The sequence below is a fragment of the Schistocerca cancellata genome, chromosome 3 (assembly GCF_023864275.1).
Source record: "Schistocerca cancellata isolate TAMUIC-IGC-003103 chromosome 3, iqSchCanc2.1, whole genome shotgun sequence".
Lineage (NCBI taxonomy): Eukaryota > Metazoa > Arthropoda > Insecta > Orthoptera > Acrididae > Schistocerca > Schistocerca cancellata.
In genome coordinates, this window is record NC_064628.1 from 851,204,211 (window position 1) to 851,229,834 (window position 25,624).

Sequence of the window (25,624 nt, forward strand, 5' to 3'; positions counted from 1 at the left end):
GAACACCACACAATCACATGCGGCGAGTGCAATGGCTCTTCGTGCACCCCAAACTCGGCAGTTCTGTGCATTCACTGCACTCCATAGAATATTGCCTGACCACATGTCATCAACTTCGATCCTTACCAGAAACCGAAGAACAAATTAAGAATGTTGCTCCGGGTCATGAGGTTTCAGTTGTTGCGCCGTCTGATTCTTGTACGGCTACTGATATAATACAGGGTGTTTCAAAAACAATATACGGGTTTTAAGGCTTGCTAACATTTATTGCATTCAACTTATAATTATAAATAACACATCAAATGAAAGATCAATTCAAACAGATTTGTTTGTATACCCGTGCACAGACGGAAGAGAATGGAACGATCAAGAATGAATGAAAATATATTGAACGAGTGAGAGTCTATCACGCGTAATCCCAAGAAATCAGTTCGTCGTTGTCGTTGGCAGTTGTTTCAGGCTCTAAAGCCGACATACCACGGTTTACGTGTCAGCTTCGCAAACGAAATTTTGCTGCATGAGATGAAGATTTTCTGGATCGTGTCGCCCTCATTGGTGAATTGACATTTCACCTAAATGGAAATGTGAACACACGTAATATGTGTATCTGAGGGTAAGCAAATCCCCACGAGATGGTACAGTTGCAGACTCCTCTCGACTTTTTCGGTGAAGCAACTGTAACTGGTGTTTCTCAGCAACAAAATGGTGCGCCATCTGACTACCACCGGCCGCTGGTGGCCGAGCGGTTCTAGGCGCTTCAGTCTGGAACCGCGCGACCGCTACTGTCGCAGGTTCGAATCCTGCGTCGGGCATGGATGTGTATGGTGTCCTTGGGTTAGTTAGGTTTAAGTAGTTCTAAGTTTTAGGAGACTGATGACCTCAGATGTTAAGTCCCATAGTGATCAGAGCCAGCTGAACCACCTCACTGGCGTAACTCAGCACGCGACTCGTTAAACGACGTTGCACCCGACCACTGGATTGGCCGCAAGGCGCTGGATGACAGAGCTAGTTTTATATGATCTTCATGTTCACACACGATCTGACCCCATGCGATTTTTGCCTTTGAGGGTTCATGAAGGATGATGTGTATATGTCTCAGCTACCAGGTAATCTCTCCTACTTCAGAAACATCACTGTTGCAACAATTACTACAGATATAGTGATCAAGGTTTTGGAAAAACTCGCCTATCGACTTGATGTGTGACGATGGTGCTCACGTTGAACACTTTTGGGGAAAACTGATATAGCTGCTCTTCATTTGATGTATTATTTATAATTACAAGTTAAATGTAATAAATGCTACAAAGCCTTAAAACCCGTATATTCATTTTGAAACACCCTGTGTATACCGCAAAACTTTCAGGACTGTTGACTATGGGACGGAATTTTTTTGTGATACTGCACGAGCGCTAGCACCACACGGAGCACGTACTGCACGTTCAGTTACAACAACAAATACCTCGTCAATACAAGTACGTTGATTTGTTACGTGTTACTGATCTTGAAATCGTCGTCTTTAGTGGTACGTTGGACGCATTAAATTCTGTTTTGTCTGCTAGCTGAGGTTAGTAGCGGCTGGAAAGCATTCAGTACGAGTCAGCGTATTTCGGTTTCTATCGATTCAGCTGCACCTATCGACCACGTTGTTGATACGTTCTTTGACTGCTCTTTATTGTGTGTCTGTCGTATTTAGGTGAACAAGTATTAGTAGCTACATCCCATCTCCTTCTCGCATATACCGACGATCTCGTATGAAAGCCCCACCAGGTGTTGTGTAAACCGCAACAGATAATTCTGGCCTTCTTAATTTTAAAACACTTCTCAGACACGTTCGCGAAAAGTTCTGCTCTAAATTAATTATGTACATAGACAGTTCATCCATCCTAGGAATCAAGGATCTCGACGATTTTAGCCTGTTATCGACAATGGTGCCGGAAAAATATCGGTCCCGTGAATTCCAAGACTTTCAAGAATGTTTTAATTTTATAGTTGAAGTCGTTAATAAATAACAAAAAAAATAATTTTTCGTGTTATGTAATTACAAATTAACACTTTGCGGATTTTTTCCCTTTGCTTGTACTGTTCAACCTTGCTTCTTGCCTAATTTCATGATTCTAGGTCAATGGCAGGTACCCTATAGGTTTTACTTAAAAGGTTACATTTTTTGCTCGACCAACGGACCATAATCCTTAATCTGTGATATAAATTTCAACGTGATACGTCTCCCCGTTACTAAAAAAAGGGTCTTAACAGACGAACGGACAGGCAGTCTGTCGGATAACAAATGAAAAAAAGATTTTTTCGTGTGATGCAATAACAAATTCGAATTTTGCGGTTTTTTCTTTACTTTTACTGTGAAACCTTGCTTCTTGTCAAATTTCATGATTTTACGCCAACGGTAAGTACACAACAGTTTCTGACGAGTCAGTTTTCGAGTAAGAAAATACGTGACATAAATGGCCATATCTTTTGATTGCACTGACTTAGAAGCTTCAATTATTTACACCGTCAAGGGGCGGTAGACCTTAGTATGTGTCGTAAGTATCAACTTCATACCTCTAATTGTTCTAGAGAAAAATGGGTCTTAACAGACGGACCGACAGACGTACAGCCCGATAACAAACCACAGAATAATTTTTTTCGTTTCATGTAATTGCAAATTAACACTTTTCGGATTTTTTTCTCTTACTTGTACTTGTGAAACCTTGCTTCTTGTCAAATTTTATGATCTGGCTCAACGGGGAGCATCCTGTAAGTTTTGTTGAGTGAAATTTCGATTCTCTTCATTTACTTAGAAGCTTACATTTTTTACACTGCCAAGGGGCCATATGCCTTTGTATATGGTACAAAATTCAATGTGATACATCTACTCGTTGTCGGTAAGACAGACGGACAGACCACCAAGTGGTCCTACAAAGTTTCCGTTTTCATTGATTAAGGTACAGAACCATAAAATGTATTTTCTAAAGTACCTCAGCTGTCACAAGAGTCAATATCATTTATTATTTAGGTAGACCACGAGCCCCTCTGCGTATTTTTTATTTGCCATCATTGGAATAACTAGAGAAACCTACGACCAAGAAGAACTTCTATTTTGCTCCCTCCATATCTCCTTCGCATCCCACCCAGCGTTATAGTGACACCTTCCCAGTTTTCTTTCACCCTCATCGCTGACATCCGACTTATCCGTTTATCGAGATCAATACTACTTTATAATAAAGAAAAGGGTACACAATTCAGCAATTCGATTTTGAACAATACAACTTAAACACGGAACAACAAAGGGTTCAAAGTCACATTTCTGGCAACAACAACGAGATTCCTTTTTCATTGTTTCGTTGGTGTTGAATAGGTAACAAAAATACAACAAACGCAGAGTTTCATCCTTTCGCTTTCGGTGCGTCGTCTCATTTGGTACGATAGTGACTCCCTCTAGTAGTAGAAAGCAAGCGTATTCGTGTCAAGAAGAGGTGATACACTACTGGTCATTAAAATTGCTACACCACGGACGTGCTACAACGCGAAATTTAACCGACAGGAAGAAGATGCTGTGATATGCAAATCATTAGCTTTTCAGAGCATTCACACAAGGTTGGAGCCGGTGGCGACACCTATAACCTGCTGACATGAGGAAAGTTTCCAACCGATTTCCCATACACAAACAGCAGTTGACCGGCGTTGCCTGGTGAAACGTTTTTGTGATGCCTCTTCTAAGGAGGAGAAATAAGTACCATCAATTTTCCGACTTCGATAAAGGTCAGATTGTAGCCTATCGCGATTGGGGTTTATCGTATCGCGACATTGCTGCCCGCGTTGGTCGAGATCCAATGACTGTTGGCAGAATATGGAATCGGTGGGTTCAGGAGGGTAATACGGAATGGCGTACTGGATCCCAACCGTCGAGATGACAGGCATCGTATCCGCATGGCTGTAACGGATCGTGCAGCCACGTATCGATCCCTGAGTCAACAGATGGGGACGTTTGCAAGACAACAACCATCTGCACGAACAGTTCGACGACGTTTGCAGCAGGATGGACTATCAGCTCGGAGACCATGGCTGCGGTTACCCTTGACGCTGCAACACAGACAGGAGCACCTGCGATGGTGTACTCAACGACGAACCTGGGTGCACGAATGGCAAAACGTCATTTTTTCGGATGAATCCAGGTTCTGTTTACAGCATCATGATGGTCGCATTCGTGTTTGGCGACATCGCGGTGAACGCACATTGGAAGCGTGTATTCGTCATCGCCATACTGGCGTATCACCCGGGGTGATGGTATGGGGTGCCATTGGTTACACGTCTCGGTAACCTCTTGTTCGCATTAACGGCACATTGAACTGTGGACGTTACATTTCAGATGTGTTACGACCCGATCAGCAGGATAAAGCACGACCGCATGTTGCAGGTCCTGTACGGGCCTTTCTGGATACAGAAAATGTTCGACTGCTGCCCTGGCCAGCACATTCTCCAGATCTCTCACCAATTGAAAACGTCTGGTCGATGGTGGCCGATCAACTGGCTCGTCACAATACGCCAGTCACTACTCTTGATGAACTGTGGTATCGTGTTGAAGCTGCATTGGCAGCTGTACCTGTACACGCCATGCAAGCTCTGTTTGACTCAATGCCCAGGCGTATCAAGGCCGTTATTACGGCCAGAGGTGGTTGTTCTGGGTACTGATTTCTCAGGATCTATGCACCCAAATTGCGTGAAAATGTAATCACATGTCAGTCCTAGTATATTTGTCCAATGAATACCCGTTTATCATCTGCATTTCATCTTGGTGTAGCAATTTTAATGGCCAGTATTGTATTATGGAACAGTTGCTCAACTTAGGCTAATCCGAACCTCCTCGCACCTTCCTTTCATCTCCTCCGCCCCTTCCCATTGTAATACCCTCCAATTCTTACCCTATTTCTATTTCCTCCTTCACCTTCCCTTTTCCCATTTCTTTTCGCCCTTCCTCATTTTCCTTGCCAAGACCAGGCAGGTTTTCGGCTACCAAGCGCTTGCTACGCCACCGCTTGCCACCAACATCGTTTCGATATCGTGAACAGTTTAAAAAGTAAATGGAAGGGAGATTAAGATTTGGCGGCCCCTTCGACGACGGTGATAGAAACAGAGCTCAGGCTCGGATTGTTGAAGCAGAACAGCCGTTCCCCTTCAAAGGAACCATACCAGCATTTGCCTTCAGCGATGCAGGATAATTACGGAAAAGCTAAATCTGGATGGACGCACGGGTATTTGTACTCCCGTACTCACGAATATGAGTACGGTCTTTTACCACTGTGTTATCTCTCTAGGTTAAACGAAAGGGGTGTTACGTCTTATGATTGGTTTGTGCCGGGGATAAAACAAGCGAACGAGCATTCTGTCAGATGCGAGTGCGAGCACACCACATTCGATCGATTCCGATTCGAATTCGCCGTTGCTCGCTCGTCTTCCGCTGTTCGTCGGCTTTCAGGGAACCATTAAAGGAAGCTCATGTGCTCCTCGCTTTAACACTTGATCGTAAAGAACCCTTATCTCTCTATAATGTATCTAACGGGCACAAATTACTTTTATACTGAGCGTTAGTTGCCTGAGCGATAGTGTGCTCTGAATTGACATTGCTCGTAGTTAAATGCTCTGAGGCAGAGCTGTTCCGAAACATACGAAGGCTATTCGGAAAGTAAGATGCCATCGGTCGCGAAATGGAGACCACTCCGAAAATCAAAACTATTTTATTTGCAACAGTTATCGACACTTTCCAGCTTCTTCTCTACATAGTCGCCGCTCCCATTGAGACATTTGTCGTAGCGTTTTCCAAAAACCTCCTCATTGAAATCAACCGCCTGTGCTTTCCGCCAATTCTCTGCGCGGGTCTACAGGTCGCTGTGTGTGCTAAAATGTTCTCTATATAGCCAGCGGTTCATGTGAGCGAATACGAAACTCAGTGGGAGCAATGATGGGCTGTATTGTGGGTGATCCAACACTTCTCATCGAAAACGCTACAGGAGCATCTTCAGTGCCCCGAGAATTGTCATGAAAAAGGAAATGCATGACAGCTGTGTTATGTTGGTCGCATGACCTGGGTTGGTTGGTTGAAGGGAGGGGAGCAAACAGCAAGGTCATCGTCCCATCGGTGTAGGGAAGGAAGTCGGCCGTTCCCCTTCAAATGAACCATCCCGGCATTTGCCTGAAACGATTTAGAGAAATCTCGGAAACCTTAACTCAGAATGGCCGGACGTGGGTTTGAACCGTCGTCTTCCCGAATGCGAATCCATTGTGTTAACCACTGCGCCACCTCACTCGGTTTGATATCAGGTGAAATCTCTCACCAGGCCCCCATATTTGGCGGAAGATCCAATCTTCTAGGCATTCTTATGTGCTCACTGTGCACTCACAACGTGATGCGATCGACGAGTATACTAGAGACACTTGACGAGTATACTAGGGACACTTCCCAACACGTCTGTCCGAAGTTTCATCAGATTTTCCCTTTGGTTTCCATTTCGCTCCTGATCGGACCTTACTTTCAGAACAGCCCTCGCACATTAAAATATATTTTATCAATAATGGCTCACAGAATTTAAATTATCAGGACGCATTTCGAATATTTCTCACACACATTTAAATAATGACTTTTAACATATTGGGAACTTGTAATGCCGGAAATGTATATCCTCCTATTTCCATCCATTGTAATATAATTTTTTCTCCTTGCTTTGTTACCTCAAGATATGACATTTCTGTCTCTTTATATATTGTAATTGTTTTACTGTTTATATATATATATATATATATATATATATATATATATATATATATATGCATTTATGTTTGTTTGTTTTGTGAATATTATTTGTATTTATACGCTGGGTCTGGCCTAGGGAAAACTATGCTATCGAATGGATACATCGATAGGTCGTGTGAAGAATCAAAGTGTGTAGGATCTTTGGTAGTGTTAACTCTGCCGCGTGGAGCGCGGGCAGAGAGAGTCTGGCTGGAGTAGCGAGTGGAGCAGGTGTGTTGTGTGAAGCTCCCGCGAGTTGCCGCGCTTTCGGGGTTTGGCAGCATGTAATTGCGCTCGACTTGCGATGATAGTTTCTGACATGGTGTCGCGGACGGGAAGCATTAGCTGGAGCACATCAAGAGCCCGTTTCGTCTGGTGACCGTGTCGAGAAGAAGGCGCGCCAACATCCAGCTTCTGCAACAGCGACAGCCGACAATGAGTGACTGTCGCCAGCTCCTCTATCGACGGCTTCAAACCTTCAATCAACCAACAAGGAAGACAGGAAGCACGTAAAGTTTTAGAACTGTATGGCAGACCTCAGCTTTTCAAACTTTTAAAATTGTTGCATCACAAAATTACAGCAACTTAGCATGAACGTTTGTTGCTCATTGTCCCAATTGCATTACCAAGCAGGGTCCCTTCCTTTTCCGGAATGAACCCGAGTGTCGTTGAAATTCAAACGCCAGCATCATTCCACTTCACTACTTTAATTTCAAAGTTCAGTTAAAGTATTCATAGCTGGCTACAATATTCAGATTACACAAGCACAAATTAAGAGTGCGAGTTTTGTTACCGTATTTTAGCTTACCTGTGACTGCAGCTCAGCTTGGTACGTGCTAAATTTTACTATTGTTAATTGTTCAGAATCATTTAATTCAAGTTCAAAGTTAAATCTCTTATTTCTAAATTGCGTAGATTCAGGTAGCTTTTGAAATAATTGTTGAGGTAGTCCAAGACTAACCGCATTTTACTGAATTTCGATGTGCTTCAGAAAGAAAGCTCACTATTAACTTCAGTTACTAAATTAACTTTCGATTTTCCGGTTTTATTAAATCTTTTGCTAAATTAACTCAGAGTGTAGCGAAATTTATTACTTCTGACAAACTGTCAGTTTTCACACTACACTTGTCAACCTTCAGTTGCCACGCTTCTACTGCTAATTATATGTGTAATAATCTGTCTTTTTCAGTTACTATAGTAATTGTCCTTAGGACTGGCGACCGTAATTTCCCCCAAATCTCAAATATCTACTTACCGCTAGTTGATTGTTAACGTAACGGCCGCACATTTACTTTCTTTATTAACTTTACCCCAATTTCAAAATTAATTTCCACCAGTTTCATTAGCATTTTTCCTTTCATTTAGATGTAACCCTTTCCTCCCTCTCTGCCGACGAATTAACCTCGGTGACGATTGCTTTTCCCAAATTTCCATTAGGTACACGCGGTTTAATTTTTCACTGTCATTAAGGTCGATAAGTGAGGGGGAGGTTACAAACTGTTGATACTGAGCGATGTTTTTCGAATAGGTAGTCTTACGCTATACCTTGAAATACTGGTTAGCTCAGTGTAGCCAGGGCCGGTGTTAAGGCTCAAGCGACATAACTGGCCGCTTGTTCGCACAATGGGAGTATCATATTCAACTACGAAAACAAGCAATTTCCACGGTCACTATATTTTGATTTATTTTTAAATGTCTTACCACATTTATTTTTAAATGTCTTACCAGATCCTAAGGAACGGCAAGTAACTTAGTAATGAGGGACAACGTGAATTTGTGTGTGTGTGTGTGTGTGTGTGTGTGTGTGTGTGTGTGTGTGTGTACGTGTGTGTGTGCGTGTGCGTGAAAGGGTGGGGAGGGGGGGGGGTGATGGGGGCAAATGATACGTCGACGTCGCTTGTGTGGAAAAAGGGGACCACCAAATTATTTGTCGCCTGTGTGAAAAGATTTTGTCATACCGGTCCTGGACGTAGCATAGATTTGGTGGCTTGGCTTCTACTGTAGCTCTTATAAGCCTCACGAAGACGCTGTTCAGCCTGTGGGTGTCCTACCAAACTCCACGTGATTTTTCACATTCTGCTGCTTACAATGAAACAGAATCAGCAGAGCGGCTGAATTTGTGCCATCGAATCCTGGTGTCTGTACACCGATGAGCCTAAACATTATGACCAGCTACTTAAGCTAACGAAATACATCACTGATTCTGCGTATCAGGGATCCGACAGTTTGTTGATGGGTTTGTGGAGGTTTGTGGCATTAGATGTCTACGCACAGGTCATGTAATTCGCGTAAATGACGTAGTGATGGCGCGCGACAGCGACCCAGATAGATTCCACAGGATTTACATCAGGCAAATTTGGTCGCCGGGATATCAACGTGAGTTCACATAATGCTCCCCAAACTACTGTAGCACGGTTGTGGCTGCGATACATGGACAATTAATCTGCTGAAAGATGACGTTGCCATCGTGGAAGACATCAAGCATCAAGGAATGCAGGTGATTCGATTGTGCCAGCCATGTCTTCGATTACTACCTTCGATTACTACCACAGGTACCATGCAAGCGCAGAAGAATGTCTCCCATAGCATAATGCTGCTCCCACCAGCCTGCATCCTCGGCGCACCGCCGTTCACCTCGATGACGGCGTTTGTGGAGACGACCGACGACCTAGTGTGGCAAAAACGTGATACGAAGAGCTGACACGTTCATTGATCGACGGTCGAATTCTGATGGTCCAATGCCCACTGCTATCGTAACTGATGATGTCGTTGGATCAACATGTGAACACGTAGGGGTGGTCTGCTGCTGAGCTCCATGTTCAACTGCGTACGATGAATGGTGTGCTCCGGAGCGCTTGTACTGCACCAACATTGTGCTCTTTCGCCAGAAATGCCACAGATCACCCTTGAGCCGTGATAAAAATTGCTGTTCTGAAGAGCGCGCCGCAGCGCGTAGTGTGAAGCAGTAGCCCTCCTTTTCTGGCGGTGGCGCCGCTGTGGCAATCGCAGCTTTGGTGTCTCCCTCTGGTGGGAAAGGGGAAAGGTTGCCTGTTCACGTGCATTTAAGGGGCGCTATGAGCTCGCCAGTCGGTCAGTCTGAGTCTGTCTCTCGTCCGCATTTGTTAGGCAGTTAGCGTCTGTCTGTCGTTCGGAGCGCTAGTATCTCTGTCGTTCGGATCAACCTTTAAAGCCGGCAAAATGAGAGTCTTTCCACTCCGCCAGTAAGAGAACTCAGCGAGTGGTCGCCGAGTCGGGACTTAGTTCCTGCATCTGAGTCTGCGCGTTAGGTCGCCAGTCTGCTCGAGTTTGCTCAGGCAATGGTCATTGGCGGTTGGATCGATCGGTTGGTCGGTCGCGCACTGAGACACAAGATGACTTATCCGTCTTGAGCGTCGGCGCATGTGAGGTCGCCACGTGAGTCCAGTGGGCCACGGCGTATAGCGAGGGGTAGTGACTTCGCGGTCGACACGAGAGCAACAGGAGTCAACCCACGACATCAGTCTGGCCAGAGCGAGCTGCGAGAGGGAGGAGGAAGAGGAGATTAGTGTTTCACGTCCCGTCGACAGCGAGGTCATTAGAGACGGAGCGCAAGCTCGGGTGAGAGAAGGATGGGGAAGGAAATCGGCCGTGCCCTTTCAAAGGAACCATCTCGGCATTTGCCTCAAGCGATTTAGGGAAATCACGGAAAACCTAAATCAGGATGGCCGGAGACAGGATTGAACCGTCGTCCTCCCGAATGCGAGTCCAGTGTGCTAACCACTGCGCCACCTCGCTCGGTGCGAGCTGCGACGCCGTGAGACGGGAGATCGGCGCGTCTTCCTGCGTCGGATGAAGCGGCTGGCAGCGGACGGTTGGGGAGAGCGATTTGGGGGCGCTGCGACAGGTCTTCTCGAGAAATCGCAGTTTATTAGAAATTAAGTGATTGGTGATATGTTGTTTGATTTACTCTTGTTAAATTCTACTTGTTTTCTTGGTGAGGTTACTAGCCGTTTTGCTTTGGGGTCGTCCCACCATTCTTCTCCGTTTGCCCACCCGCGGGAAGGTGGTTGTTTATAAATTGGGTGGTCCGTTTCTCCCTTGTGGAGTAGGGGCGGGTTAGAGCAACCTGCGGTTCGGGTTGCTCGGTAATCTCCCTATCAATCTACCGTACGTTAGTAGCTACCTCTGTCATGTTTGTCGGATTTGGTGTGTTAACGAATTTATTGCTTGGAGTGTAACGGCCTAATACCTGAAATATGTTTTTATCTTTGGAAACTTTGATATTATTAACTATGATCTTGAGAGGCGGTATCTGTGTACTGTAGAGCATCTTAACTATTGTTTGGCTAACCTTGTAGAATTTTAAATAAGATTGCATTTCATGGGCTTTTCTTTAAATGATCATTTTAGTATATAAAGTTGCCACCCTTTCACCATAAGACTTTTTTTAGAAGATAAAATAAAGTTGCACCTTCGGTGGCAAGGTTAATATTTTAATTGTTAGAGTTTTGTACCATTTCCAGCCCTCCATCGGGTGGGGGGGGGGGGGGATGCATAGTGTGTGTGTATGCTTGTGTAAATTGTAAAACTCTGGAGTGTTGCAGATTTGCACCAGTGTAGTTTCAGAGGCGGTCGTAACTACGGTCGTGTCAAAAGGGAGCGGCAAGGTTCTCTGCCCGAAAGCTCATACAGTCAAAACTTGTTTCTTTCTGCCTCTGAATAAATTGTAACTTTGATATTTAGTGGGTGCTTTCTGATTGTAATTTAAACCTGTTTCTTTTAAAAAATGCTTATAGACTCTATTAAAGTGAATAAAATTCCCATTTGTTAAAAGGAATTTGGTTATGATTTCATCAGTTACTCCCTGGCAACTACTTCCATGCTTACATAGTGTGATTAAATGTGTTGATGTTCTTGATGAATCGCTAGTAAATAAAATAAATTCTTAAGAATATTCTTTGAAAATAAATCACGGCTCAACCCTCTATCCTACTTTACAGAGCAGACAAGCCTCCAAACCCCACGTCCTGTGAAGAGTTGTGGATGTCCAACCGTTTAGCGCCTGTTGGTCGGTAGTTTCACTGTCCTTCTACCTCTTTCCGTGGATGTTCACGACAGTAGCACGTGAACATTCGACCTGCATTGTCGTTTTCGAGATACTCGTTCACAGACTCTGAGTAATAATAATCTGCCATTTGTCAAAGTCACTTATCTCAATGGATTTCCCGATTTGCATCCCGTATCTTCACTCGGGTGATCTCTCGTCCTTGTCTACTCCGTTTACATACTTTTATTACCGCATCACGTGCCCGCAACGCCACCGGGTGGCATCCAACATAGCGGTGGGCAGTGGTCGTAATGTTTTAGCTCTTTAATGTATATCTCTATTGTGAGTTGCTGTGTCATGAATCAATGTATAATATTAATATTTTTATAGTACTACAAATTTTTTTATTTCTAGTTCTGTCAGTTCAATCAATCGTAAATTTCCTGATAGAGTACACTAGAATACGTTAACATGAGCGGCACTGGCTAGCGAGAGTATGACTATTAATTAGAGTAAATAAACCCGCGAAACATGTCCCGTTACCTTTTGTTGCTAAGAATTTCCTTTCTTGCTGACGGTGATTACGGGATAAAGTTCGTTGTTAGCAAATTTCTTCGTGTGAATGTATTGTGCCTGTGTTCTTGTGATTTTTTTTTTCATTTTCTTCTAATTAACTACAGCATACCGCGAGTCTGGAAACAGCACAACAGGAATTCAGTCTGCAGTTTATTAGGCAAAAATTTGAAGCATGTTCTTAGGGTGAAAGTAAAGGAGCTTGGTGCACCCGGACCCGATGTAACACCAGTCAAACAGGAAAACAATGCAAATACAGGCAAGTGTAACATAACTTCGAAGGAGTTACGTAAGGTAAGCGTCTTTAGCCACCGACGTCTCATTTCTGGATGCTTTAACGTAAGGAACCGTACCAAAAATGACTTGTTTTGGAGAGATCTTTAATGTAGTGTATCACTTAAAATGCATATTTTTGTAATACGTAAGTATAAAAACGAGAACCAAAAATGCGGCTTATTAGATTCGCAACCACATAAATCAACATTTGGTCTGCTCTGTTTGCTTGTCAGCCAGTCGCAACACAGGACCAGTGACGTCATGGAACATAACTTTTGTCGCACGAACTCATAAACGCTGTGGGCTGGGGAGACACGAAAAACATTAAACTTCTAAAACTCGGAACTGAGAACACGAAAAAGATCAAGCATCCAACAAAGCTAAAATGCACTGCGTTAAGGATATTTCCAAAATGCATCATTTTTAGTACGATTTGTTATGACAAACTGTCTGGAAACATTATGTCAGCGGTTAAATATTCTACCTATACATTTTATCTTCGAGTTAGATTTTGGTGTTATTCAGTATTTGGTTATGAAAAGGAAGAGAGATACAAACTTCTTGGAGAGCTCTGGCACTATACTGCTATCAATAAATGTCGCAGCATTGTCCAATACGTAAACCACGAACCACGCCTGGGTCAGAATGTAATGTGTGTAATACATGATTGGTGTTTAGTTACTTAGTTACGTGTTCCGTAGGTAATTTTAACGATGACGATGATGTGGAACGGGTTAGTTTACAGGATATGTATACATGAATAGTGTTAATATTAATTCTACTTCTGGGAACCAAAAGATCCACAGCACAAAACCCTGAACGAAAAGAAATATGCTAGGTAGAAAAATGCCGAGGCAGTCAAAGGTCTATCTGCTTCCATCAGGTGGGAACGGAGAGCAAAGCCGCAAGCTTTCTTATTTCTTTTTATTACAAGTGTACAGCACAAAGCATTTCCTTGGAAGTAAACAAATATGTGTTTATTAATATAAAACTTAAAGAATATCCGGAAGACCTGATCATTCTCCTGGCTTACTTTCAAAGTAGTTGTAATTACGTCACAGATGTATCAAAGTTATTTTATAAGCTTTTGATTTAATAACTAAATAAATAAAAATGGTTTCTCCCTCGATCACGGTTTCTTGCCTCTAACAGACTACTTATTGTTAGCAGAAATCAATGCATATTTTACATTAACTTAATCGTAATTTATCATTTATCTGCCTTAAACATATTTTTAAAAAAGTTCAGTGTTTCACGTATGTCGCTGCAGATATCAGGAACTATACGACATATATCAGCTTTGAAATGCGAAGTAATTACTAAAGTAAATGACTGCAGTTGCTAAGAACCAGACTGTAAATGCTAGCTCCTATTATTTAGTAACCTTGGCTAGCTCTTTCCCCGCAGATAAACATCTGAATATTAATAATTTCGTCGAAATACTAATATGACACGTGGCTACATATCCAAAACTTAGCACGTAATGGTGGATTACAGTTTCCATTCATTAAATTAGTGCTAATTACGTCTTATTTGTTTGAATGATGCACTGGAACCACAATCTCCCCTTTTTTTTTACCCACTGCGATTGCAGCGCGCCAAGCGGCCAGGAAGTTGTATTGGTGAGTTCGGCGAGAGCTTGTGGAAGCGAATCGTAATTGCTTATATTGGTCTGTAGAATGGTTTTTACAAAGGTGAGCATCTGTTGCTCAGTAATATGCAGTAACAAAAAGGAGACACCACATTTATCTTTTTAAGGTTTCCTAACTACTCCAGGAAGTGTGAGCTGCTACATTACAGAACAGTTTATTAACGATTTACTTGTAAGCTACAGATATTTACTTGAAAATGTTGTGTTCCTTAAGAAGAAAAATTGCAAGTGAACAGATCCGAGCTTTTGAGGAAAGGCATCATGTGGAACGTAAGAATCGTGTATGGAAAGCGTTACCTACATTGTTTAACGTAGCAGATAAACTACCACAATTATAGCTGAAGGAAAAACCACATAGACGTGATAATAAAGGAACAAAACCAGTAAAACTGTTTCCCAAGACAGAAGAAACCAGTTCCACAACTACTGCTGCGTCTGAGCCACAAACGCCAAGGATCGACAACAGATTTACTTCTGAAGCGGAAGAAATTATATTTACAAAAATATTTATGTATTAAAAAGTCGAGTTCACCGTGCGAAACACGAGGCTCCCTACAAAGTTGTTACGTGTCAAGGAAAGTGCTTGTTATAATAAGAACAGCCAATGCAAGAAATACATTCTTCTCATGCATGAAATATGTGTTTATATTCTCTTGTTTTCAGAGGAGAAAGTTGCAGTTATACACGTAACCGGAAGTGTCTCTTTATCACTAAGTCGTAGCTTATGTCACTGAATTAGGGAGCTGCAGATGTTCTTACATGTATTTCATGATTATTCAATTCTCTTGAAAATTTTCTAACGCTTGAATGCAAAATGTAATAATTATTTCGCTAATTAACTAAAAAATTATTAAAAATCACTTTAATTTTACGGTTGCTTTCTCGCCGCTTGGGACGCTAGTGTTCGCACCAGCTGTCAGATGGTAACAATTTTCAGAGCATTGAGTGTCGTGAGTCTCGAACTAACCATCTTTGTCGATTGTCTCCACCATCGTAAAGAGGGAGACAAATAAGGAATCCACAGGGGAATAATAATAATAGTAGTAATAATAATAATAATAATAATAATAATAATTATTATTATTATTATTATTATTATTATTATTGTTATCATTATCTGTGACATACGTAATCGTAGGACATATTTACTCTTGCAAATAGTTTCATTTATTTCAAAATTACTGATTTAATTCGTAACCACGTTGGACACGAAAAACACAGATATATTACATGGTAGCATTTCGTCAACTTGTGTTGCTTAATAATTAGTATCCTGAATTTAAATTTCACCCTCAGTGAAATTAGAAGCCAGCGAAAAGCGACAAACGACATACGTGCAGGGTTTTAGTATAATACCAAGCAAAGTTGAAGCTGCAATCCGGTTATAGACGCGCTAACTCAACACGTATCCATAAAAAGTGCCAATTATTACAGCAGAACGAGGCACCGTTCAAAGGGTTAACTCGCTATGCATGTTCTCTCGTTTTATCTTTCGTTCTCTCCAGTGAAAACCACTAGTTCACAGCAAAAAGCGAATGGTAGTGAAAACTGGCGCATTCATTGTAAATGTTCGCTCGCTTGTTTTCGCTTTCATTCGCTCCGGTGTAAGTGGGACTTGACGTAACTCATCCTACAAGTACATACTGAACGTCAGATGCGGTTTATACGTACAGCACATGCCACGAGCCCCGCGCTGTCAGGGGCCCCGGGGGAAATTAACCGTTAGCAGTTCTAGATTGCAGTTTTGAATAACATTATTTAGGCTTCTGTGTAGTTCTTTTTAAACCAGTGGGAATAACACATTAGTGACCCAACGTTGAGTGTGTTTTCGAAGATTTTGAAGAATACATTCGACGAATTTGTATTCCATTAAACCTCATTCTACGTATTGCATATTATGTTCCATTATGTTCTGCCGTACACTTTTGTGAACTTGCAACACAATATTGTTAATAGTTATTGTTTGCTTTACATTGTTAACGAAGCTTTCCTAAAAATCGGTGTTAATACTGCAGCCGACACACTCGCACCACAGGACGTAACACTGCTCAGCGAAACAGTCGGAAAACGGAAACACCTCCAAAGTCCGACAGCGATGCGTTTGAGCCAAGGTAACCTGTAGTTACAATCGGACTCACTTAGTGCTTTCTGTGCGATCCTATTTTTCATTCATTTCATTAATGTTTTTCAGTCACAAAACAGGGTGTCTTTAAGGTATGTTTGTCTATCGTGTTTCAACGTAATATTTCACCCATTCAAAAAATGATTAAAATGTCTGAGCACGACGGGACTTAACATCTGAGGTCATTAGAACCCTTGAACTTTGAATTACTTAAACCTAACTAACCTAAGGGCATCACACACATCCATGCCCGAGGTAGGATTCGAACCTGCGACCGTAGCAGTCGCGCGGTTCCGCACTGAAGCGCCTAGAACTGCTCGGCCACTACGGCCGGCTTTTCACCCATTCAGATAGACGTGTGCACGTTCTCTCCCACCGGTTGTCGAAGCGTTATACGAGGCGTGTTTTTTGAGTACCGTTTTGAAATTAAAAAAATACGTGCTAAGATATCTCTAATTTTATTTTTGCATGAAATCCTGTACCTTAATCTACTTTTCTACATTATTTCCTTCAATACTGAGGCACTTGTCATGCCAGTTTTTGAATACCCTCCTCATAGAAGTCTTCCGCCTGACTTGTTAACCACTGTTTTGTCTTTGTGATCGTCTTGAAGACGCTGACCGCCCAGGTGTTTCTTAAAGTGCAGGAACAGATGGTAGTCACTGGGCGCAAGATCGTGGCTGTAAGGAGGATGTTCTAGAGTTTCCCATCGAAAACATTGTGATGAGATCTTTGGTCTGATTCGCCACATGCGGACGGGCACTGTCTTGCAGCAAAATGATGCCCTTGCTCAATTTCCATGGACTGTCGCTTTGATTCTGGTGTGACGCAGGCCACCCATGTTTCATCGCCCGTAACAGTTTGACTTAAGAAATCATCACCGTCGTTGTGGTACCGCTCAAGGAAAGTCAATGCACTGTCTAAACGTTTGCTTTTGCGCACATCCGTCAACATTTTCGGTTCCCAACGTGCGCACAATTTTCGGTAATTCAAGTGCTCGGTCACAATGCCATACAAAACACTGCGAGAAACATTAGGAAAGTCGTCCCGCAAGGAGGAAATCGTAAAGCGTCTGTTTTCTCTCACCTTATTGTCCACTTCCTGCTTCAAACTTTCATTAACGACCGAAGGAAGCCCACTCCGTTGTTCATCATGCACATTTGTGTGGCCATCTTTAAATGCTCTCACCCACTTTCTTACCATTCCATCACTCATAATGTTTTCTCGGTAAACTGCACAGATCTCACGATGAATATCGATCGCTTTTAGGCCTTTAGCACTAAGAAATCTTATACGAGGTGCATTCAAGTTCTAAGGCCTCCGATTTTTTTTTCTAATTAACTACTCACCCGAAATCGATGAAACTGGCGTTACTTCTCGACGTAATCGCTCTGCAGACGTACACCTTTTTTCACAACGCTGACGCCATGATTCCATGGCAGCGGCGAAGGCTTCTTTAGGAGTCTGTTTTGACCACTGGAAAATCGCTGAGGCAATAGCAGCACGGCTGGTGAATGTGCGGCCACGGAGAGTGTCTTTCATTGTTGGAAAAAGCCAAAAGCCAATAGGAGCCAGGTCAGGTGAGTAGGGAGCATGAGGAATCACTTCAAAGTTGTTATCACGAAGAAACTGTTGTGTAACGTTAGCTCGATGTGCGTGTTCGTTTTCTTGGTGAAACAGCACACATGCAGCCCTTCCCGGACATTTTTGTTGCAGTGCAGGAAGGAATTTGTTCTTCAAAACATTTTCGTAGGATGCACCTGTTACCATAGTGCCCTTTGGAACGCAATGGGTAAGGATTACGCCCTCGCTGTCGCAGAACATGGACACCATCAAATTTTCAGCACTGGCAGTTACCCGAAATTTTTTTGGTGGCGGTGAATGTGTATGCTTCCATTGAGCTGACTGGCGCTTTGTTTCTGGATTGAAAAATGGCATCCACGTCTCATCCATTGTCACAACCGACGAAAAGAAAGTCCCATTCATGCTGTCGTTGCGCGTCAACATTGCTCGGCAACATGCCACACGGGCAGCCGTGTGGTCGTCCGTCAGCATTCGTGGCACCCACCTGGATGACACTTTTCGCATTTTCAGGTCGTCATGCAGGATTGTGTACACAGAACCCACAGAAATGCCAACTCTGGAGGCGATCTGTTCAACAGTCATTCGGCGATCCCCCAAAACAATTCTCTCCCGAGGTTGTTTCAGTTTGTTGTCACACGATGTTCTGCCTTCATTAAGCTGTCGCACCCATGAACGCACTTTCAACACATCCATAACTCCATCACAACATGTCTCCTTCAACTGTCAATGAATTTCAATTGGTTTCACACCACGCAAATTCAGAAAACGAATGATTGCACGCTGTTCAAGTAAGGAAAACGTCGCCATTTTAAGTATTTAAAACCGTTCTCATTCTCGCCGCTGGCGGTAAAATTCCATCTGCCGTTCGGTGCTGCCATCTCTGGGACGTATTGACAATGAACGCGGCCTCATTTTAAAACAATGCGCATGTTTCTATCTCTTTCCAGTCCGGAGGAAAAAAATCGGAGGCCTTAGAACTTGAATGCACCTCGTAACAGCCCGTACTTCACAGTCGGCGGGGCTCACGATTATCGGAGGCATCTTAAACAGTCAGTACACAACATAAACAAGGGAGAATTAGACTGTAATGACGTAAGTGTGTAGATTAAGGTACAGGCTTTCATGTAAAAATAAATTTATTGAGATATCTTAGCACATCTTTTTTTAATTTCAAAACGGTACTTACTTAAAAAACACGCCTCGTATTTCCATATTACCCCCCTAAGTAGTGTGCCACGAAATTTTGTTCTTTCCGGAGTTGTGATCTTCGTAACTGTATAATATAAAACATTTTACTTTTTAACCTGAGATGCAGTATTTGATAATCAAATATAGAGACAGTCTGCAGAGTCTAGCACCTGCAGTGGTTGGTAATGCTAGCGATGCTGAAAAAGAATCAACAGTGGTTACGGTACCCTACCCTTCACACCTAGTGAAAGCAACAGTAATATCACTTGGTCAGCTTTAGTTTATACGCAGACGAATTATAAATCGTTCGCTCTAAGAAGAATGGGCGCGGTGGATGGCGGAAGAAGTTGTTTTGATAGACATCAGAAGATGGTGTATGACTTCCGGATCAGTGAGCTGGATACAAAACTGGAGAGTTAATCAAAGGTGTCCTTGTTTACGGGTTTGCCACACTGCGCGACAGCTACTTCCTAACTGCTACAGTATACGTGCTACAATGCAAGATCGCCAACGCTGGCAGCAGATGGACAGAAAACATTAGCGAGCCACAATGGTTCAAATGGCTCTGAGCGCTATGGGACTTAACTTCTGAGGTCATCAGTCCCCTAGAACTTAGAACTACTTAAACCTAACTAACCTAAGGACATCACACACATCCATGCCCGAGGCCTGATTCGAGCCACAATCGACAGACTTCTGCCAACCCATAACGAGGGTGCCCACGTTCAGAAAGGTGTGAGCAAACTAAAGTGTTTGTGCTTGCCAATTAATTCAGTGAACTTCAAACTAAACCTAGAAAGTGTTACGTAGTATCGATAAACAATAATTTTATTTCTCCTGCTTAGCAGACCAGTTTGACAGCTTCCACCGGCCTGTCATAGCGACTGTGATGTCATGCGTCATTGCTTGGCTTCGCTGAATAGTTCACTATCTTTTTTATCGAGCTCACTGTTTCAGACCGCTTTAGCTTCGTTTCCAGTTGCTGCCTACCTTAGCTTTCAACGCTGTGTGCAAAATCTCCATTGAATAAATCAATACATTTAAATCGTGCTTCAATTATATTTAATATTTCTATGATTTTTTAACCCCACGCATTATGTCTCCTTACTTTTAAGGGTACGTAGATGCACTGAGTGAAATGTTGTCTGCTAGCTAAGGTTGACTAGGTAGGCAGCGCTGATGAACTGTCGGTGCCGACTGAGGACATTCGGCGTCTATTGCTACACCTAGTCCCATCAGCCTTCGACTCGCAAGTCTTCTGAGAGTGAACAATTATTAGGCTATACTCCAAAAAATGTTTTCCAGTTTTATGATGTACAAACGTATTATTTGTAAAAATGGCATAAGTGCAATTACGGTATACATGACTCTTCTGTTTCGCGGTGCAATTGGTAACGAAATAGTGATTTATGGGAAATGGATGGGAAGTGAACAGCATACGAACTGTCAATCGTTTGTCGATAACCAATCAGAATGCTCATTTGTAATTTCCCATTGTTCGTAAATAAAGTTAGCTTTTATTTTATTCTGCTAGGTTATAATTTAACTCTATCGTCGGAATTTTCAGAAAAATCTGAAATAATTCTTGCAAGTAGGCCATTGCAATGACTGTCGGAATTATCAGAAAAATCTGAAATAATTCTTGCTGTTAGGCCATTGCGATGACTAACATACAGGGTGGTCCATTGATAGTGACTGGGCCAAATATCTCAAGAAATAAGCCTCAAACGAAAAAACTACGAAGAACGAAACATTTTTTTAAAATAGGAACCCCCATTTTTATTACATATTCGTGTAGTACGTAAAGAAATACGAATGTTTTAGTTGGACCACTTTTTTCGCTTTGTGATTGATGGCGCTGTAATAGTCACAAACGTATAAGTACGTGGTATCACGTAACATTCCGCCAGTTCGGACGGTATTTGCTTCGTGATACATTACCCGTGTTAAAATGGACCGTTTACCAATTGCGGAAAATGTCGATATCGTGTTGATGTACGGCTATTGTGATCAAAATACCCAACGGGCGTGTGCTATGTATGCTGCTCGGTATCCTGGACGACGTCATCCAAGTTTCGGGACCGTTCGCCGGATAGTTACGTTATTTGAGGAAACAGGAAGTGTTCAACCTCATGCGAAACGTTAACCACGACCTGCAACAAATCATAATGCCCAAGTAGGTATTTTAGCTGCTGTCGCGGTTAATCTGCACATCAGTAGCAGACAAATTGCGCGAGAATCTCAAAAACGTCAGTGTTGAGAATGCTACATCAACATCGATTGCTCCCGTACCATATTTCTATGTACCAAGAATTGCATTGTCACGACTTTGAACGTCGTGTACAGTTCTTCCACTGGGCACAAGAGAAATTACGGGACGATGGCAGATTTTTTGCACGCGTTCTTTTTAGCGACGAAGCGTCATTCACCAACAGCGGTAACGTAAACCTGCATAATATGCACTATTGGGCAAGGGAAAATCCACGATGGCTGCGACAAGTGGAACATGAGCGACCTTGGCGGGTTAATGTATGGTGCGGCATTATGGGAGGAAGGATAATTGGCCCCCATTTTATCGATGGCAATCTAAATGGTGCAATGTATGCTGATTTCCTACGTAATATTCTACCGATGTTGCTATAAGACGTTTCACTGTATGACAGAATTGCGGTGTACTTCCAACATGATGGATGTCCATAGCTCGCGTGCGGGTGAAGCGGTATTGAATAGCATATTTCATGACAAGTGGATTTATCGTCGAAGCACCATACCATGGCCCGCACGTTCACCGGATCTGACGTTCCTGGGTTTCTTTCTGTGGGGAAAGTTGAAGGATATTTGCTATCGTGATCCACCGACAACGCCTGACAACATGCGTCAGCGCATTGTCAGTGCATGTGCGAACATTTCGGAAGGCGAACTACTCGCTGTTGAGAGGAATGTATCACATCGGAATAACCGAAATAAAATGTTCATACGTACCTACGTTCTGTATTTTAATTTAAAAATTCCTACCTGTTACCAACTGTTTGTCTAAAATTGTGAGCCATATGTTTGTGACTATTATAGCGCCATCTATCACAAATCGAAAAAAGTGGTCCAACTAAAACATTCATATTTCTTTACGTACTACACGAATATGTAATAAAAAATGGGGGTTCCTATTTTTAAAAAACCGCAGTTGATATCCGTTTGACCTACGGCAGCGCCATCTAGCGGGCCAACCATAGCGCCATCTGGTTTCCCCCTTCAAGCTAGACAAGTTTCGTTCTTTGTAGTTTTTTCGTTTGACGCTTATTTCGTGAGATATTTTGCCCTGTCACGATCAATGGACCACGCTATATATCTCAGGCTGCGCTACACATCACTCTATTACGACAATCGTTGGCTTCGCCCACTCACAACGGAATTATCACGTTCCAAACTAACCTCGGCCTTGGGCTTTACTACGGGTATTTTTTTTATAGTCTTTCAGCACATCTAGATTTCTTCCTGCTCTTCATATCGAAAGCAAATGTAATCAGTTTCCATGCTCCGCCGAAAGAAATAATTACATTCAATGATTCTCATTAACCACTGGCAACTGACTCACTTCATCACGCTGTTACCAACTGCAGCTCACAGTGGAAGATCTGGATATATCGTAACTGCTCTTTTATCAGTTTTAGTATCTTTGAGTAACTTTGAGTATATCATTAAAATAATAATTCAAATATCAAGGTTCATAGCATCTGCTGGTGCTTAAGGTAGTGAAATAAAATTTTATTACACATACCGCCAAATCTTATGCATAAGTAACGAAATACTTTTTTTAAAAAAATGAGTACGTACTGATGAATAGTAGCACATGCTTAAACTAGACCTGTTGTGTATAGATACAGAAATTAGACGGAACAACCTGGCACATGTGCAGAAACGCATTCCTATCCTAACCGCTCTGTGAGTCCATTCCTTAGATTTCTGTCGCCTGCTGAGTGGTGTGCATCGTTCGTTGGCACGGGTTTGCTGTTGTTTATAAGTTTTTTTTTTCACTCGGTGTTATCGACAGAGACTTCTGACGTAGCAAGTTAATGGTCATAGTGGCATAACATGTCAAAACATTAGTTTGCAGGATCGCTAGTTCTGGCTTAAAAGTTTTGCTTGTGAGTAGGATTCAGGTGTTGAACTGCACATTTTCTACTGCACAGTATCCACACACATCAGAATCCCCACCACTACCATTATCCCCTCTCCGTACCATAATGTCTGTGCAGCTACGGGTCTAGATATTTTCTGCGCACTCTATTAGAAACTATTTATTCACAACATCCTGAGTTCTCAGCGGGGATTGGAGGAAGCAAACTCCTTCCACCAAAAACCAAGACGTTTACAGCCAAGGGCAGAGGCACTGGCGCTTGCATGTACCGTGGCTTCAGGGGCTGTGCTATTTGTGTGTTGCAGCTACCGCGTGGTGACGGTGGTGGCGGGCAACTCGAGGTCTGTGGCACTGGATGACCTCAAAGCGGACACACAGTACCAGCTGACGGTGACTGCAGTGCGCTCTGGCCGCAAGTTCCGCAGCAGGGCCATCGTCTTCCGCACCCTCGGTGAGTCCAAAGGGGCAGGTGGAGAATGCCACAAAGGGTGCGACATTACTATTTCATGGTCCGTCATTGCTTGGGTCATTATAACTGAGATGGAACACAGGCTCAGATAGAATGAGGAACGGGAAGGGAATATTTCAACATTTGCCTCCAGTGATTCGGGGAAAACATACATACTTCCACTCTTCCCAATTGCCCCTCTTGGAGATTCTGGAAGTCCATAGGTTCCTTGACATCTGCCACCCATTCTCTAGACTTGTTTCCTTTTTACCTCTGGGATCCACTTTCATAACTTCTTTGGCCATTTGTTATCATCTATTCATTCCAAATGGCCATACCATAATAACCTCTTCTTCTCAATAGCTTCCATTATGTGAATCACAAGATAATGTACACTGAAGGGCTAAAGAAACTGGTATAGGCATGCGTATTCAAATAGAGAGATATGTAAACAGGCAGAATACAGCACTGCCGTCGGCAACACCTACATGAGACAACAAGAGTCTGAGACAGTTGTTAGATTGTTTACTGCTGCTGCAATGGCAGGTTATCAAGATTTCAGTGAGTTTGAACGTGGTGTTACAGTCGGCGCATGAGCGATGGGACACAGCATCTCCGAGGTAGCGATGAAGTGGGGATTTTCCCATACGACCATTTCATGAGTGTACCGTGAATATCAGGAAGCTGGTAAAACATCAAATCTCTGACATCGCTGCAGTCGGAAAAAGATCCTGCAAGAATGGGACCAATGATGACTGAAGACAATCCTTCAATGTGACAAAAGTGCAACCCCTCAGCAATTTGCTGCAGATTTCAATGTTGGGCCATCAAGTTTCAGCATGTGAACCATTCAATGAAACATCACCAATATGGGACTTTGGAGCCAAAGGCCCGCTCTTGTACCCTTGATGACTGCATGACACAAAGCTTTACTCCTGTCAACACCGACATTGGACTGTTGATGGTTGGAAACATGTCGCCTGGTCGGACGAGTCTCATTTCAGATTGTATTGAGTGGATGGGCATGTACAGGTATGGAGACAACATCATGAATCCGTGGACCCTGCATGACAGCAGGAGGTTCTGTAATGGAGTGGGTCATGTGCAGTTGTGGTCATATGGGACTCCTAATTCTAATAGATGACATGTATGTAAGCATCCTATCTGATCACCTGCATCCATTCATGTCCATTGTGCATTCCATCGGACTTGGACAATTCCAGCAGGGCAATGTGATACCCCACACGGCCATAACTGCTGCAGTGTGGCTTCAGGAACACTTCTGAGTTTAAACCCTTCTGATGGCCACCAAACTCTGCAGACATGGACGTTGTTGAGAATATCTGGGATGCCTTGCAACATGCTATTCAGAAGAGAACTCCATCCCCTCGTACTCTTACTGACTTATGGACAGGTCTGCATGATTTGATTCATGGTGTCAATTCCCTCCAGGACTGCTTCAGACAATAGTCGAGTCCATGCTACGTCGTTTTGTGGTACTTATGCATGCTCGCAAAGAACCTACACATATTTGTTAGATGTACCAGTTTCTTTGGGTCTTCAGTGTAGATCAGGGTTTTGACAAATTCAAAGAAAGTATTGATATAAAGCATAAAAGGAAAACAAAGAGAACACCATGGTTTTGTAAATAGATTAAAGAAATGTGTAAGAAAAAGGGGTGTGCCTATCTGAAATATAAAACATAAGAATTTTATGAAGATTACAAAGGAAACCTATAATGAGACAAAATCACTAGACATCATTTTATGAAGGAATAGTGGGAAATCTTTTATAAAAATATAGAACATGACTTCTACATGCTGCAGAAACAAATTTGAAG

General features: G+C 42.7%; 1 protein-coding gene across 3 annotated transcripts in view; it reads left to right on the top strand.

Annotated features, from left to right (window-relative positions):
• Positions 1 to 25,624, top strand: part of LOC126175906 (fibronectin type III domain-containing protein 5) — a 942,320-nt gene that overhangs the window by 819,390 nt on the left and 97,306 nt on the right. For all 3 annotated transcript variants that reach the window (XM_049922970.1, XM_049922971.1, XM_049922972.1), the window contains exon 5: positions 23,642 to 23,787. In XM_049922970.1, coding sequence (XP_049778927.1) covers positions 23,642 to 23,787 — 146 coding nt within the window. The remainder of the gene's footprint in view (positions 1 to 23,641; positions 23,788 to 25,624) is intronic.